We start from the raw sequence: 15,874 nt of genomic DNA on the forward strand, positions 1-15,874 counted from the left end.
TGCCTTAGGAGCTACAGAAGAGCTGAAATTGCTGTAGAAGTGGGAGAAGCCAATTGCTTGTTACCTTGTCCGTTGGACCGTAAGTTGGGTAAGGCCAAGTGAAAAGTAACTGTGTGACCTTTCCTTTTGCTTTCTCGCAGAGGAATCATCTGGCTCTACAGACCTCGTCTCTCAGTCGGCGCTCCAATGGCAGGAAGTGCTCCGCAGTCCAAACGTGTGGACGGACTTCACACTTGTACTGCATTCAAATAAGGAAAACTTTAAATCATGAGATTACTGCACACCAACTTTTCCTTCCTTGTGTGTGATGTTTTAAATTCAAGTGGCACATACCTCTCAGGTCTGGGGAAAGATACACTGCAACAGTACCTACTCCAGCTTTTGGGGAATAGCGTTATGCATTTGAAAGTGTAGGATGTTCCAAAGGGTTTATTTCTCAAAAGGTTAAGGCTTTGTTATCTGTGTCTCTAGCTGGAGTATAACGTTAGTATTGTTGCTTCAGGAGTGACAAACTCTGTTTGAAATGCATTATGCTGACAAGGCAACAGTAGCCAGATGATACGCAGTTTTCCATTTCTGGGCATAGCAGAACTGTAATTATTTAATTTAATCACAGATAGGAATACTACTTCGAGAAAACAATTGTTACCTTAAGAAAGTTACATGCTTTCACTCAGATCTTGATGCTTTATATATGTTCAGAGAAAATTGCAAAGTAGCTTGCCTTTAACTGCTTGCTGCAGATGGATGATGTTAACACCTCTGTGCTTCAGAATTATCTACAGTGCCACTATTATTTCACACGACCCTAAAATGCTTTGGCCTGTGGCCACATGCCTCTCATACATGCTGTATCATGGTGCTTAAAACCAGTTAAATGTATAAATTGTCCCTTGTTATCAGCTGCTGATGTAAGATAGTATTAGCAGGTCTGATCCGTATAGTAGACAGCACAGGGTAGGAGTTTAGCAAAGGTCATCATTTATTCATGTGAACTGGTGGAAATGCAAGTTTAAGGCCCCACTACTGTCTCACAGTTCACTTTGCCTCATGCAGTGTTACAGCTGTAACTAGTGCTGCTGGCGCACACCTCTAGTCATTACAGCAAGCATTCTCCTTCCTTCCTTCCTTTCCAAGTCAACATGGCTTTTAAAAGGACTTAAAAGTTAGACACAGGGATTCACTGGCTAAGCTCAGGAGCTAGAAGAGCAGCAACACACCTTACACAGGAAACACCCCACACAAGAAACACTTGACTCCACGTCCTTTGTTACTTTGCAGATCTTTTATTTAGATGTTTGCTGCTGCAAATAAAAAAACCCACAAGATTCAACTCAAGTATAAAGCAGCATAGATGTAAATGGAAGAGAAGAGCTGACAACATACTGTATCTCACTTTCTAACAGATTTTCAAGAAAAGGGGGAGATTAGGGGAGAAGGAATGGTCACAGAAATGCTCTCTACTAGAGAGAATACAACTGTGATATAAACAAGCAGTCCCTTCATCTTTGGAGTCTGAAACTTTAAATCAAACATTTAAAAAAATTAGAAAATTTGTTAGAAAAATAGGTGCAGTAAAATTGTATATATTGGATCGTGTGTACATATAACAGTTTTCATTAAGTAAAAAAATGATCTTTACAAATAATGCTTTATAGCAAATAATCAGCTGCACTGTATCAGACTACAGTGTTGTTTAGGCATTTTTACAGACACAAGTCTTATTAAATCTGAAAAGTAACAAAATATACAGAGCAAAACTACTTCCCTTTGAACTAGTATTGCAATCCACATATTGCATGGTTTTTTAATATATATATATATAAATACTACACTATAACTGATCAGTAATAAAGCTGGAATGCAAACACAGTAGTGTATTAGATTCCAACACAGTATTTGCCTAGTAGTTGCATGAGGAGGGTATCGGTGTCCCTGTGCCGCACTCCTGAGCCACTGCTGCAGAACTTCTCCAGTTGAGAACATCAACCAGAAAAAGCATAATTTCTACACAAAGTAGTTCTGAGGTGTTGTCAGTTCTTTTTTGGGGGGCAGGGGGAGGAACACAGGGATCAAGACCAAATAACAAAACAGGGTGTACAAACACATGTGCACACGTACATACGTACAGGCGCTTGCAAATCCTGAGTTCTAGAGCCGGTCGTCTCAAAGTCTCTGTTAGACTTTACACCGTAACTAATAATACAAAGGCATATGGCACAAAATTCACCCACAGTTGCTTATTTTTAGACTAGGCTGGATCCAGCACCTGCACAGGACACATCTTCAACTAGAAGCACGGCCTATTAAAATTTGTCTTGCTTAAAGAGAGATGTGACATAAGGCCTTTTGGCACTAAGCAAAGGCATGAGCAAGTCACCAGGATCAGTGGTATGATGAGTCTTTAACTATACCAGATTTAATAGAAGGTATGGAATAAAAGGGAGATTCAAACACCTCTGGGTTTAGAGAACATTTAAGTGTCATACAGTGACCCCTCCTCAGAGAAAAAAAAAAAAAACAAAAAAAACCAAAAAACAAAACAACCAAAAAACCAACAAAACAAACCCCACAACAAAAAAAACCCAAAACAAGAACACAGCATTAAGATCTGCCTTTCCCACAGTCCTGCCTTCTTGTTACAAGCGTCATTACATCGCCTCAAACTCATCAATCCTCTGCTTGGTGTTGCCTTGCCGGATCTGCCGCAGCGTCTTGTACTTGTCACGTCCCTGTCGCATGTTCTCTGAGTGGATAATATCATTGTGGGTTCTCTTGTTTTCATCTCTAGCCTGGGCCAGCTCATCTGTCAGCGCCTGCAATATAAAGAACATTAAATACAGATCATATCTGAGAAGCTCTCAGCTCGTGCCAGTAGTGTTCTTCGGGGAGAGCTGACAGATGACTGGACAGCTCAGTGATACGGATACAGCATGCGCCTCCCATAAACACTGTGGACGATGCAAGTGATGTCAAAGCCTGAGCAATGACAGTCATCTTTTTATGCCTTGTCTTTATTTCAAACTGCCTACAGGATCTGTAAACGAGAAACTATCACGCTTTGTGTGCTTAACCAAGTGGTTAGGGTTAGATGATCTCTTTTCCAGGAACGCTCATTCCGATTACTCCGCCTCCTCCAAACGTTGCCTTACCCTCAGCTGCTGCTGTACCCGCTCGTTCTTCTCTGCTTCAGTAACGCGCTTCTCCTCGTTGCGGTCGTTCCTGATCCCCTCGCTGGAGAGCTCGGCGCTGTAGGCGGGGTACTCTGATCCTTCATCTTGCAAGTTATCGTGGACGTGGTAGTTCACTGGCTCGTACACAGGTGGTGGGGGTGGAGGCGGAGCAGTCATCACCAGGTGTAGCTCTTCCTTTGTCTTTACCAAATCCTCCTGGGCTTCCTTGGCCTTTGGGAAAAGAACGAAAAATATTTTAAATGCGTTTCTTGCTTCAAACCAGCTTAATCAACACTTTAATGCTTATCTTCCCCATTTTCCCAATCTACTATGAAAAGCAAGGAAGAGGGAATTAAATCTCTGCAGGTGACAGTACTCTGTCACAGTCTTACACAGAGGATTTTTTTTTTTTTTTCCTTTTTCTAGCAATGCTGTCACCACCCACTGTGTAACACGAAGGGAATCCGAACAAAGAATCTTCTTCCAATAAAACAGACTCTAGGAAAAATAGTTCTGTGGAAAGCTAGTTGTCTTCATCCTGTTCTCCATTTGGAGAGCTGTAGTCTGTAAATATGGGTTCCAGAGAGCAAGAACTGAAATTCCCAAGTTGGCACTTTTACCACTACTGGGCAGTTGGCTTCCTCGCTGCTTCAGCGGTTCTGCCCTCCCCCGCGGTCTGCAGGGGGGTCCAGTCAGGGGCCACCGGGAGCACCAGGCACCCCGAGCCCTGCATGGTTTATTTTTGGTTTTAGTGCATCAAATTATTAATTTCTCCCAACCCAGGAAGCCACTGACAGCACACTCTCCTCAGGACTGGTACCTGCAGCATGGCTGCATTTGCAGCATCTTCTCTTGACTGATGTAATGTTTTCAGACATTACATCATGGATTAAATTCATTGTTTATACACGCCCCCCCCCCCCCCCCCCAGCTCCAAGATGACTATCACATTTTTAGGCTTTTATACAGGCTTCCAGTTGGAATTTTGACTGAATGCTTGTTGGAAGAAAGCTGTTTTGCAGGCACATTGCACATTCACCACAAGCCCGCCCTTCTCTGCTGGTCTCTGGAGATGTTGGTCTCTGCATGTTTAGAGAAGTCGCACCAGGCTGAGCACCACAGTTTGCTCTGATCAAGTGCAGAGCTTCACAGCCACTTTGCAAAGCAGATACTCACTCTGATCTGCCACTCTTCAACCTCGCTCTCTTTACGCCTCCTTGCCTCTTCAAGAAGCGCAATCTTGGCTGTATACTCTGCCAGCTCTGTAGCCTGTTGAATAATGGAACTGGAATTATAAGGGCTCTTAAAAAAAAAAACAAAACAAAACTATCAAAAAATGAAACGCAACAAAGAAGCACTGCTGACTCAGAAAAAACCCAAGTGTTACACTCCACTGTAATAAAGACTGACTAGGAAATTAAGAACAAAAAGTAGATTGCTCATGATAGAAACCAGTGCCACAAGGATGCTATCACACAGTCTAATACTTCACTGCACTGTTTTTCCCTGGAGAACAAGGCTTCGCCTTACTCCAAGGGTGCAGTAATGTGCCTTGTGTATCTTATCCTGGGTCTTACCAACTGTTCCTGGCTCTTTATCTGGTCCATAGTTTGTCTCTCCAGCTCCTCCTTGGCCTGCAGAGCAGCCAAACGATCAGCTTCCAAGCGTTCTGCTTCCTCCTGCGCTCGTCTCCTTTCCTCCTCCAGCTGAATGGCTCTTTGGATCTGATCTGAGAGCTCTGGGAAAGGACGGATCAATGTGGTTAGTTCACAAGCCTGGCCAAAGCAAAAGGACTATGGACAGTCTCTCAGGTAGCTACAGAAGTCACAAAAAGCACTTTACTCCAGCTTGCAATGTCCCCTCACTGCACACCTCAAAGTAATTATTTGCATAATGCATCAAGTAACTGAATTCAGAAGTAGTCAGCTGCGCATTATAATTAAATCTTCTGCAAGAAATCTGAAGTCTGCAACACTGACAGGATTCTGCTTCCCTTAATTGACAGTTTACTGCAAGGACCAGATGTTGCTGCTTCCAATCTGCTCATCTCCGCACTGAAATAAAAGCTGCCATTTCACTGGAAAGACTTGTTCCCCATGTACTCTTTCTGTTAGGAGTTAAGTAAAAAGTACTTGAGAGCTGACTCACTGCTGGAGAGGCTGTACTCCTAAAACCCTCTTGGCAACAGGGGAAACCAGAGTTTGTGCCACTCGGTTCCCAAATACAAATCGGCAGATTTTATGCTACTTTCGTCCTTTGGATGCTCTCAGCAGTGTGTGCACATGTGAGTATTTATCCACACAGGCAGATATCAGTAAGCCTTGCCAAGAGATCCCAGTGTCACCAGATTTAGACCAGGCGTAGGCAGCGACCCATACAACCAATCTAGGGAGCACAGTACACATGGGCTGGCCAGCCAGGGCAAGTACTTTACCTTTCTCTGCTTTCTGAGTCTTCACCTCATACTCTTGTAGTCTCACCAGCAGCTCTTCCTTCTCCCTCAACATTTGCTCTTTCTCCCTCTCAATTGTCTCCCTCTTCTTCTTTTCATTTTCTAGTTGTTGCCTGTTAGAAAGAGATTTCATGCTTGAAGCTCACTTTCGGACCTGAGCTACAGCAAGGCAGGAAAGGCGGCTGGCTGGGCGCCTCTCCCAGCGGCTCAACGGCAAATGACCACCACACTACAGACAGACATACAGCCTGTTCCCCCATCATTAACTTTTGCTCAGATTTGGATACCCCATTTCATAAAAACATTTGCATTTTTGTTGCCTGCCACAGAAATTTAGAACACCAAATAGCTGCTGGATGCAGAGAGAGAAAACCAGGACTGCGCACTGCACTGCAGCGGAGATTTGACTTTGTTACTTCTGTCAGATGGAAAGTCAACGAGGTGTAAAAACAAGAGCACTGAGGGAATGGAGACAAACGAGCCACAAATACAGGAGGAAAAGCAATGTGATTTTTGGATCATAAGCAACCTGCAGCCAGTGGTAGCAGTCCAGTGGAATTGCTAAACCTTTTTCCTTGCCTGTAGGAGGTCTCCCACCCCCTCTTCTCTCTTCGCAGTGTGCACACACATGCTCCCTGTGAAGGTTTCTCCCTTACTCCCAACCATGCCGGGGTCCAACACATAAATCAGGTCCCAACACTCAAGAGTCAGGAGAGCCACTCTCTAGGTGCGTGCCACCACACAAGAACCCACTGATCTTTTACTTGCACGTTTCCCTCTGACTCTCAAGACCGCAAACCGGACGGCAGACTGCACGGCCACAGGTCCGAGCGACAAGAGCAATGCTTACAGTCCCGCTGCAGGACACCCCGTGGCCCGCCCCGTAAGCTGGAGCTCCGGGCCCCCCCGGGCCCCCCCACACCCCTTGAGAACGCGGGACAGCTCACGGCCCCGCCTAAGCGAGACCCTGGTACAGACGCTGCGCTGCCGGTGCCGCCGCCGGCCGAACCCCGCCAGTCTGGTGTCGGTTACCTCCGCGCCCCGGCCCCGCCGGCTGTGCGCAAGCTCACCTTTCCAGTTGTTTCTGGTGCTTCTCCTCCCGGGCCTGGGCTTTCATCTGCTGCACCTCAATGGTGTCGGGCTTCCTGCGCCGCATATACAGCTCATGGTTGCCCATGCAGAGCTGCAGGATCCTCTTGTTAATTCTCAGACGAGGGGCGTAAAACACAAAGTCCTAGAAGAGAGGCACCACGCGGTCAGTTTTCTCTTTTCCCGGCTAACTACAGACAGATCACCTGGCCACTAATTTCACTGCAATCAAGACATACAGGCAGGCCATTTAAGTATAGCAGCAGGGACTACCAATATCATCTGAAGCTAAAACAACTGTTACCTGTATTCTCCATTTAAAGTCTACATAGACTTGACAGGTTTCTCTGCTAGAGAAAGCATCTTTTAGAGAAAATTAACAATCTCCATTTAGAGGAGACCTTGTGGAGTTTGGAAACGTTACAGAAGATTCTGGGTTGACAGGCAACTCATAGACCTCTAGTACTGAGTAAGTAGTGTTTAAGTTTGCATGGTTTTGTGACTGAAAGATAAAGCATGAAACTAAGCGTATCGCAGACTATTAAAGTAACTTTGCAGATTTTCCTGGTCTATTTGAATCAATATTCAGTCTACCATCTGGGGTTTTTTCAGATAAAGAAGAAATACTTTCCAGTATCATTCTTTCCTCCTCATGGCATTTCCCAGTTAAGTTGACCTAGCCTGTTACAAGAGTGTCAAATGAAAGCTATTTTTTTTGAACCACTAAACATACCAGTTAATTTGAATACTGGGTTGCAGGCAGTAACAAAACAGAAGATACTCCAAAATTTCTGGTTCAGCATAAAAGAACAGCCCCAAATTTCTTACTATCTGTGTTATAACCAGGCTTTTACAGAACGCTTAAACCAGGCTGGATCTTCTATAAGTAAATCTGCTAAGAAAGGGATAGAGGGCCAAGCTCATTACCTGCCTAATGCTTTTTTCCCCAAGTCTACAACCATACATGTTTACAACACAGTCTGAACTTACGCAGTATCTTAGTGCCTTTTTTTGTGCGCTGTGTGGATGATACGGGCAGTGGGCAAATTGCCACATTACCACCATCAACCAGTGCCCCTTCCTTAGAACCACTCTCCCAGGGATTGCCTCGCTGTTAGCCAGGGGCGGAACTGAGAAGGGACACACAGGCTCTGCACTTGCGCGTGGCAGCAGCGATCATGGTTTTAATTGCCTGAGCTCAGAAGCACAAGTTGTGGCTATCTCTGGGAAAACTGGAAGTCACACAAGGAGCAATGAAAAGCTCTCCAAGTACCATTAGAATGAACACACACATGCTGACAAAGATTTGTTTTCTTCAACACATTTTCCCAGCTCCCACACCACCTGCAAGAGGCAGTCAGCGCGGCGTGTTGTGCTCCCCTGCCAAATCCTGCCAGAGCTGTTCCGAGCTGTACAGGGCAGACACTGCTAACTGTACCTGTAAGCTATTCGTCTGACCTCCTACTTCTGACAAACAGTTGTTAAAAAAGTTTGCGTAGATTCTGATGAACAGGTCCCACCCTGAGGCAAGGTTCACTTACATGGAAGTAAATACTGAGGGCATGGACAGTGGTTGCATTTGTCATTTAAGGCCATAACCAAGGGCCAAAGCACTCACATAAAAGAACATAAAAGACTCCCCTCCTTTTCTCATCCCCAGCCTCCCCCTGGTCTCACACAACTGGGAACATGGCAGCTTGACATCTTAAAGATAACGTGCTGAAGATGTTGGAGCGTGTGGTCAAGCAGGCCTAAAATTAAAGAGCTTGTTCTGGGCAAGGTGCCCCAGGACTCTACCCGTTACATTAGTGTTCATTTAAACACTGATGTGTAGAACCCTCCAAATTAAAGGGAGCTTCCATCCCACATCTTGGGTGGGCTGAGTGTTTTGCTGTAGTTGTAACACCTGCCTTTTAAAAAGGAGACACAAGCACATGAAAAGACTCAGGCAACTTCCTGAGTGCTCAGAATTAAGTGTCCAGATAAATTCTTCTTTCAGGCAGAGCTTTAAATGTATCACCACCCATAGGGAAAAGGACAACTGACACAGAGGAAGGAAACATAATTGAGGCTTTCAATGTTAACACCTTTCTGTATCAGCCTCTTGCAAGTCTCACATTTCAAACTCAGATTTACTGTTGGGCAGTGGATGGAAAGCTGTGATCCACAAACAGGGGATGAGTATTTCGGAATGTGTACAACGTGTCCAAGAAGCTCTTATATTGAGAAAAGCAGGCCTGACAGAGCAGCTTCCTATCTCTGTGGAGTTTTCTTGCCTTTCACTAACAGCACCACAGAAGGAAGCTCCTCTCCCCCCAGAACCCAGGTTGCTATCTGGAGGAAAGTCCTGCAGTACACTGTGCATTAGTGTCCTTTAAACTACTGGAAGGATCTTTTGCTGTTAAAGAGATTTATAAGCCATCACTCTTTGCCGAAGCCAAACTGCTTATTATTTCTCAGGGCTGTACTTACCCACCAAGGCCAAGCACTGGGGTGGGGGAAGAGAAGAGGAGGCCTTTCTCAACTATTCCAATAGTTTCACAAGACTGACCGAATGAGATCCACCTATACCAGTTATTCCACTTTATGTTCTCAACAGGTCAAAGTAAGCTGCTAATTCTTCATTAAAATAACTCTGAAAATATGTTTCTAAGTACCGAAAAGCAACATTCACAGGTAGCCAGATTTCAGTTCTCCTCAGAAATCACATGCCTGCCATTTACCCTAGTACTCAAGGTCAGTGAATACCCACGGTCCTTAACTGGCTTTTACTCTTTCAGTAGTGTGGAAATGAGCATTGAGATAGGAAGCCATATGCATCCACGTGGTTTTGCAGTAGCATTTGAATGATTTCCGTGTTTTTGTTGTTTTTTTATTTTTTGTTTGTTTTGTTTTGTTTTTTTGTTTGTTTGTTTTTTTGTTTTTTTGTTTTGTTTTGTTTGGTTTGGTTTTTTTTTTTTTTTGTAATGAACAACAAAGTTACCCACCAGCTTCCATGCACTGAAAGAAATGGGGAGAAAACTAGTCTCGGTATAATTTGGCTGCACAGAAGACTCGCAGAACTAGAGAAGAATCGCCGATTCAAACATAAGGGAACCTAGTTTGCTACAAAAAAAGGACTCTGCAGATGTAAAATCCTTGACTTTCTCCATTTTAGATATCACCATATGTCCCTTCATTTAGGTTGCACAGAAAACCAGACAGCTCTAAATACCTGGGCGTATGTTACATCTAGAACATCTGCAGCTTTCTCCTGTCTAAAGACTACTTTATTTTGAGAGGAAACAGTACTAGTTGTTAATACGCAGTATCCAGGAATCTGTTCTAGATATACTTACCGGTGCCTTCTTGTCAATAGGCTTTATAACAAACTTCTTGTCATTGAAAGAGATGTTTCTGATTTCGCTCCAGGGGAACCCAATCTTTGGAGTCAGCCTGGAAAGAAGACAGATGTTTTTAAGACATGCTGCAATGAACATTTTTTCCTCCATGTTGCTTTAACACACAGACTCGTCGGGATGCAATGCTTTACACAGCTTTCCCAACAGAGAGAAGACAGTATTTCAACCAAAACCCCACAGGGAGTAGGAAAATAAGCCCAGTCACCTCCTTTACAGCATCTTTTCTTATTCTGGTCAGCCACCCTACTGACCTTTGGTTATGCAACAGGGGCGGTATCTACTGAAGCCACACACTCAGCTTTACCAAACACCTGCTTTGAGATAATTTCTTTGAAATCAGGGCCTAAAATCTGCAGTGTGCAGACTTTAGACACACGTGCTGTGCTTCCTGGAGGCTTCTCATACATGATGGGAGGTGTAAGTCAAAGTAACTGAGCCATTCCCCACACCTTCTCGCACGCAGAGAGACTACCCTGCTGTGTTACAGCTAGCCCAGCTACCTCCATGCTGCCTTCACTTCTGAAGTCAGGGGCAAGCACAAGCACAATTGGTAGAAGGAGATTTCTTGTCTTTTGTTCCCTCCCCTAGAGTACAGGCAAGGCTAGTAACAAAGACCCCCGTTCCTTCCTTCCATGCAAACTGCTCTTTCAGCCCATCCCACTAGTCACCAAGTAGAACTTTACATGTTGGTTGTGCAATGAGCTGCACCATGTGGCACTCTCCTACTGGAGAGCATCCCTACGAAGCAAAGGACAAGATTCAGACTCCCAGCTCTTCCTTGCTGCTTAGGAGTTCAGGTTCTGTTGGTTTATTTAAAATTACTTTAAGTTTCACTAATTATTTGATATTTTCCTCTGCTTTAATTTCTCCAGACTCTTGCATATAGAAAGAATCAGGTTATTCATGAGATCAAATGTTTCCAAGCCATTCCAGTACTTCGCCCTTACATACCTGCCCAGATCTGCAGCAAGTTCTACTATTACAAAGACCTGAGTATTTGATTGTAGCTAGTTCCTTTACTTCCCCCCAACCAAATATTTCAATTTTTACGTTTAACATCACATTATTATTCTTTTATTCGTCTCTTATCAAGGGAGGGTATATTTTCTAGTGATAACAGCTAACTAATAAGAATTGTGTCTCACAAACGATAATACCAACTATCAACCTTGTTATTATCTAACCCCTCCAATACGTGTGTCTGCCACACTGAAGTGCTGACAATTATTTCTAGAAAACAGTTTGAAGACACAAGTATTTAATGTTTAGCACTTGGAGAAACATCTATTATCACAGTGAACCACTCAAGCTCTGCAAGAATCCTTTCTATGGAGCACATGTGTTAAGGAAAAAAGCTGACAGTTTTGGAGGAATTTGATTCATCGTCATAGAGATGGAAAGCTACTACATAACATGATTTCACCGGCCCAAGGATAAAGACAACTTGTTTTGTTTAAAATCAGACAGCAAGAATAAAATACTACCTCTTCCGAACTTACCATTCCCTAACCTTTAACTCAACTGCAAGATTATGCAATAGTGTGTGTGTGTGTGTGTGTAACATTAAGAAATGTAAAGAAAATTATTTGATTAGACTAAATTAACTAATTTCTGCAGCCCATGTCATATTAGATTAAGTGTTTCAACCCTAGATAATACACTACGACAACTAAAATTCACTTATTAATAAGCTCAATTGCAGATTCTCCTCTAATGCAGAGCAACAACAAAAAGCTTACAAATACCTAGAAGTGGGACACTGACATACACTGCAGTATAGAGGGTCACACACTCATAGCACGGTCTCATTTTCCTCAGGTTGAGCTTCAACAATTAAATCCTTGCTTTTTTACCTTTGCCTCAGTCCCCAAATTTTGCACATATAAACGAGAGACAAGGTATACATTACTGTTTTTCTGGTCCCTGTATCTGCTCAAAATGACATAGCAGCAAGAGTTACAGCAGAAACAAGCAGTTTATTCCAGCACTGTATTTGTTTTGCAAACGCTCTTGATAGCTCTTTACAGTCAATGGTTATATTCTGTCTGCTTCTGCAGCTCGAAAAACCTGTTTGTGTGACCATGGTTACATAGCAAGACTAGTCATTCAAGACTGAAGTATTACATGAGCGAAACTACTTTTCTTTCAAGTGACACTCCTTGTTTTCTGGGTGACAGCACATATTAGCATTGCAGAAAAGACTGCATTTCTCTTTGCCATCTTAACAGAAGCTCCAGAGACTTCCAATTAATATTTGGGTTGCATTCAAAGCCTTTTGGAGGCAAAGTTGTAGAACAGGTGAAATCCCTTCTGTATAACAAGTCTGTTATAGATTAGTGACATGAAACCAAGACTTGGAACATAGGGTGGGGGGGAGAAGGCAGTCTAGATAGCAACCCTTCATCTAAAAGATGCCTATTTTAACTCCCCTTCAATCCTTCAGCTGTGGAGTACTAGAAGAGACTAGCAGGCTTAAACAGAGCTGTTCTCACCTTCCTTTTATGTTTATTTATAGATGTAGTCTATCATTTCCCACCTACTATCCAATTAATTATGTCTCTGCCGTTGCCAGGGCTGATTAAAACTGCGTATCTCAGCAAGACCTCATTTCATACCTCATTCACAGTAACTATATAGGTTAGCTCCTCCTTGGGTTCTGGGTGTTATCCAGCTTTGGTTTCATGTCCACCCCATAATCTTTTTCAAAACCAGACAGTTGTACACACATCTATCATTAACTTCAGTACCGGAATGGCCTTAGATGTCCACTCTGCAGATATGTTAGCCTACCTAGGGTCTCATATGGTATCCACTGCTGGCATACCTGGCAACCTGACTCAAGGAAAAGCTTGGTAAACTCCATAGTTCAGGGTTCAGCTCTACGACTGTGCACGATTTACCAGATGGCCTAGTACAACTGACATCTCTTTTTATACAGTAGGTAGCATTAGCAGGTCAGGCTACAAAGGTTAGGAAAGTCCTGAAAGCATAAGTGATGTGAAAGCTCATTTCCTAACACAGCTTCACCTACTGATCTAAAACTGGAACACAAGCAAGTTCTAAACTTTGCCCTGATCCTGTAATAAGAAATGGCCCCTGGCTTCCAAACTAGCTCTTGCTGTGGGAGATACAGAGGTGAAAACAAAACCCTTACTTATCATCCTTTTCATATATGTTGAGCCCCAAGGCATCAACCCCCAGCCAAAGGTCAGTTCCTTTCTTATTCTTGATTTCAAAGTAGTTGATTCCATACATCTCTAGGTCTTGGGCAATCTTCAGGTATTCCAGCATGGCATTCTCTCTGGTTGAGACAGGAAGGAGAGCAGATGTTAGCTTCTCATTTATCTGATTATCTCAGAAAGAACAAAGCCCTCAGAAGATACAAGTAACTCTTCCTAAACCCACACATCAAACAGAGGAGTTAAAACTGAACGTTCACCATTTGGGATTCACTTTAAAAGTTATGATATTACACCTGTGAACACACACACACAGAGTACTCCCATTTACCAAGCCCTAGTATTTCCAGACAGAAAATTAGCAACATTCACCTCTTGGCATTCATCCTTGTCTCAGGGGACAGTCAGCAGGAAAGATATAGTATCAGAACTTTCCCCATCTGTCAATGCAAATGCTTCAATGAATGTAAGGTTAGACGTACACCTTTACTTTTTATCTCACTCAAAGCCATTACTGACACACTGTACCTAGGTCCAGGATCTTCAAGGTACCATCCGAGACACTGTTCTCGGCACCAGTGCAAACACCCTACTGAGTTTTACCATGTGATTTGATGCCGGACTGAAAAATATACACCAAGAGTTTCCCCACACAGGCAGCTCTTGGAGTCTATTTCAAAAACATGTTGCAGAACCGCAAGCTTAAGGTCAACCACCAGCAACAACGTGACCAGTCTAAGAACCAATACAAAACACTTACTTGAGCATACCACTGTGCTCAGCATGCCACACCTGAATCCGTTCTTCCCACTGCTCTCTGGAGAGTTTATGCTGGTCCATCACCCTACACAAGGAAAGGCATATTAGCAAGATCAGACTATGTTCTGCAGCATCGGTCGATGTTGATCTTTGCTGTAGTCTTTCTGAAAAATTAGTCCCACCCATGAAGCCTTATTGAAGCCAAAGAGGAAGAATCCTACTCAGCCCAAAGGTGCACTCTTTGAAGCAGAGCAATTAAGAACGAACAAAAACCCTCTGCAAAGCCTTTCTGGTTGCTGACCAGAGACATGAGAGGCGTAAGCAGAACGCTGCAGAAGAAAAACATACACACTATAGACACCAGAGAGTTAAAGCAAAGCACAGGTTGGTGTCATTCCCGGAATTAGACACTGCTGCAGAGTGTCATCAGGAAGTGTAAACAGAAGCCATTTGTCTGAGAACATACACTTATCCTGTGTGGGGATAGACTGTGTGGCCTCAAGACATGCTTTCCAGATACAAGATGTTTAGGGTTGTACCTAATCCTAATGGACTAAGGACACGTAACCCAAACTTCTCCAGGGATGACACATTCTTGACTGAATGCTACTCTTCTTAATGAGAAGACATTTGTACCACCAGTTACCAGCATGGCAATAACATTTAGGAAAGAAAAGCTGAATTCAAAAGCATACATTGTCTGCCTAACCAGCCGAAGGAAAGACCACAAAAAACATACCCTAATAGGACAAAAATAAAAGAAGGAAAAACCCAAATGTGTATAAGTTCAATAAAAAAAAAAAAAAATCATGCTTTTAGTGAAATTCTTTGTATTTAACTAGAATGCAAATTCTTGCCTTAAAAAGACAAAACAAAAAAAAAAAACAAAAAAAAATATGGGAGACTGCACCAACCAACTCCTTCACCTTTGTGGGATCAGACGCTCTGAATTGAGGTATCCAGGCTTGTGCAAATCTTTGTTGTAATCTCCAAACTTGGCCTGCACAGCGTATGAGCCAAGAAGTACTGCTGTTTCTGGAGGACAGTAGATCTCATCACTGAGGATCCCTTCCTTCACCTGCAGGAAGAAGAGCTTCTGCGTGATGTCCTGGATCAGCTCTTCAGCCACATCCTCTGGGAAGAACTTGGCACGAAATTTGAACTGGAGGGGATTCTCCTTTCTGATTTCTTGAGCAGAAACCTGAGGACAGAGGTGATGCCACAACTGAACTGGGTTGTAAACAATAGAATATTTTATTTTTTTTTCCTCTGTGTAAAAGCAAAGTATTTGGGGCATTTGTATCAAGAGATGAGTGACTGGCAACTCATTATTGGAATTCCTTAATTCTGGCTGCTTATTAGTATGAGAACACGGGGAAAACACGTTACGTTTTTCACCTAAAACAGTAAAATTCTGTTAGCACAGCAAACCTTGGTCACTGAAGAGTGATTTACCATGCTGTATCAGATGGCAAACCCATCCAGCACTGTATGTGTTTGACAGAGAACAGCCCCCTGATATTAAACAGGTATGCCACTGACTGCCCCATGAAGAAAAACAGCTCATACCCTCGTAAGAACTGCAAGTCCACAAAGAAGACCATCAGCACTTACAACTGCCCAGCCTTGCAGTGGCCTATCTTTCCGACTAGCGCAATAATTGATCCTACGCAAGCAGAGACTAAAACCATCACTGGCCAAGATGTTCCTCCAGTCACAGCAAGAACAGCTGCTTGTACCCAACAAAGTAAAAGATCAAGCTGCTGCCATACATCTGACATGCTATAAAGCTTTCTACAACTCACACAGAGAGAAAGGGCA

The 15,874-nt window shown here is 43.3% G+C and overlaps 2 protein-coding genes across 3 annotated transcripts in view; one reads left to right on the forward strand and one right to left on the reverse strand.

The window, feature by feature from the left end:
- The window catches only part of SYTL3 (synaptotagmin like 3), a 32,879-nt gene extending 31,313 nt beyond the window's left edge, over positions 1-1,566 (forward strand). Inside the window, exon 15 of the mRNA XM_042795785.1 lies at positions 141-1,566. Within this exon, the coding sequence (XP_042651719.1) occupies positions 141-271 (131 nt within the window). The 3' untranslated portion in view covers positions 272-1,566. The remainder of the gene's footprint in view (positions 1-140) is intronic.
- Positions 1,267-15,874, reverse strand: part of EZR (ezrin) — a 37,128-nt gene continuing 22,520 nt past the window's right edge. Inside the window, exons 4-13 of one of the 2 annotated variants that reach the window (XM_042795783.1) lie at positions 14,980-15,254; positions 14,055-14,138; positions 13,270-13,416; positions 10,053-10,149; positions 6,696-6,859; positions 5,608-5,738; positions 4,751-4,911; positions 4,350-4,442; positions 3,153-3,404; positions 1,267-2,816 (exon numbers count right to left, since the gene is read on the reverse strand). In XM_042795783.1, coding sequence (XP_042651717.1) covers positions 2,652-2,816; positions 3,153-3,404; positions 4,350-4,442; positions 4,751-4,911; positions 5,608-5,738; positions 6,696-6,859; positions 10,053-10,149; positions 13,270-13,416; positions 14,055-14,138; positions 14,980-15,254 — 1,569 coding nt within the window. In that variant the 3' untranslated portion in view covers positions 1,267-2,651. The remainder of the gene's footprint in view (positions 2,817-3,152; positions 3,405-4,349; positions 4,443-4,750; positions 4,912-5,607; positions 5,739-6,695; positions 6,860-10,052; positions 10,150-13,269; positions 13,417-14,054; positions 14,139-14,979; positions 15,255-15,874) is intronic. The other variant, XM_009971318.3, reaches the window with a different exon arrangement.

Source organism: Tyto alba, unplaced genomic scaffold (assembly GCF_018691265.1).
Source record: "Tyto alba isolate M040663 unplaced genomic scaffold, T.alba_DEE_v4.0 Super-Scaffold_22, whole genome shotgun sequence".
NCBI classification, from domain to species: domain Eukaryota; kingdom Metazoa; phylum Chordata; class Aves; order Strigiformes; family Tytonidae; genus Tyto; species Tyto alba.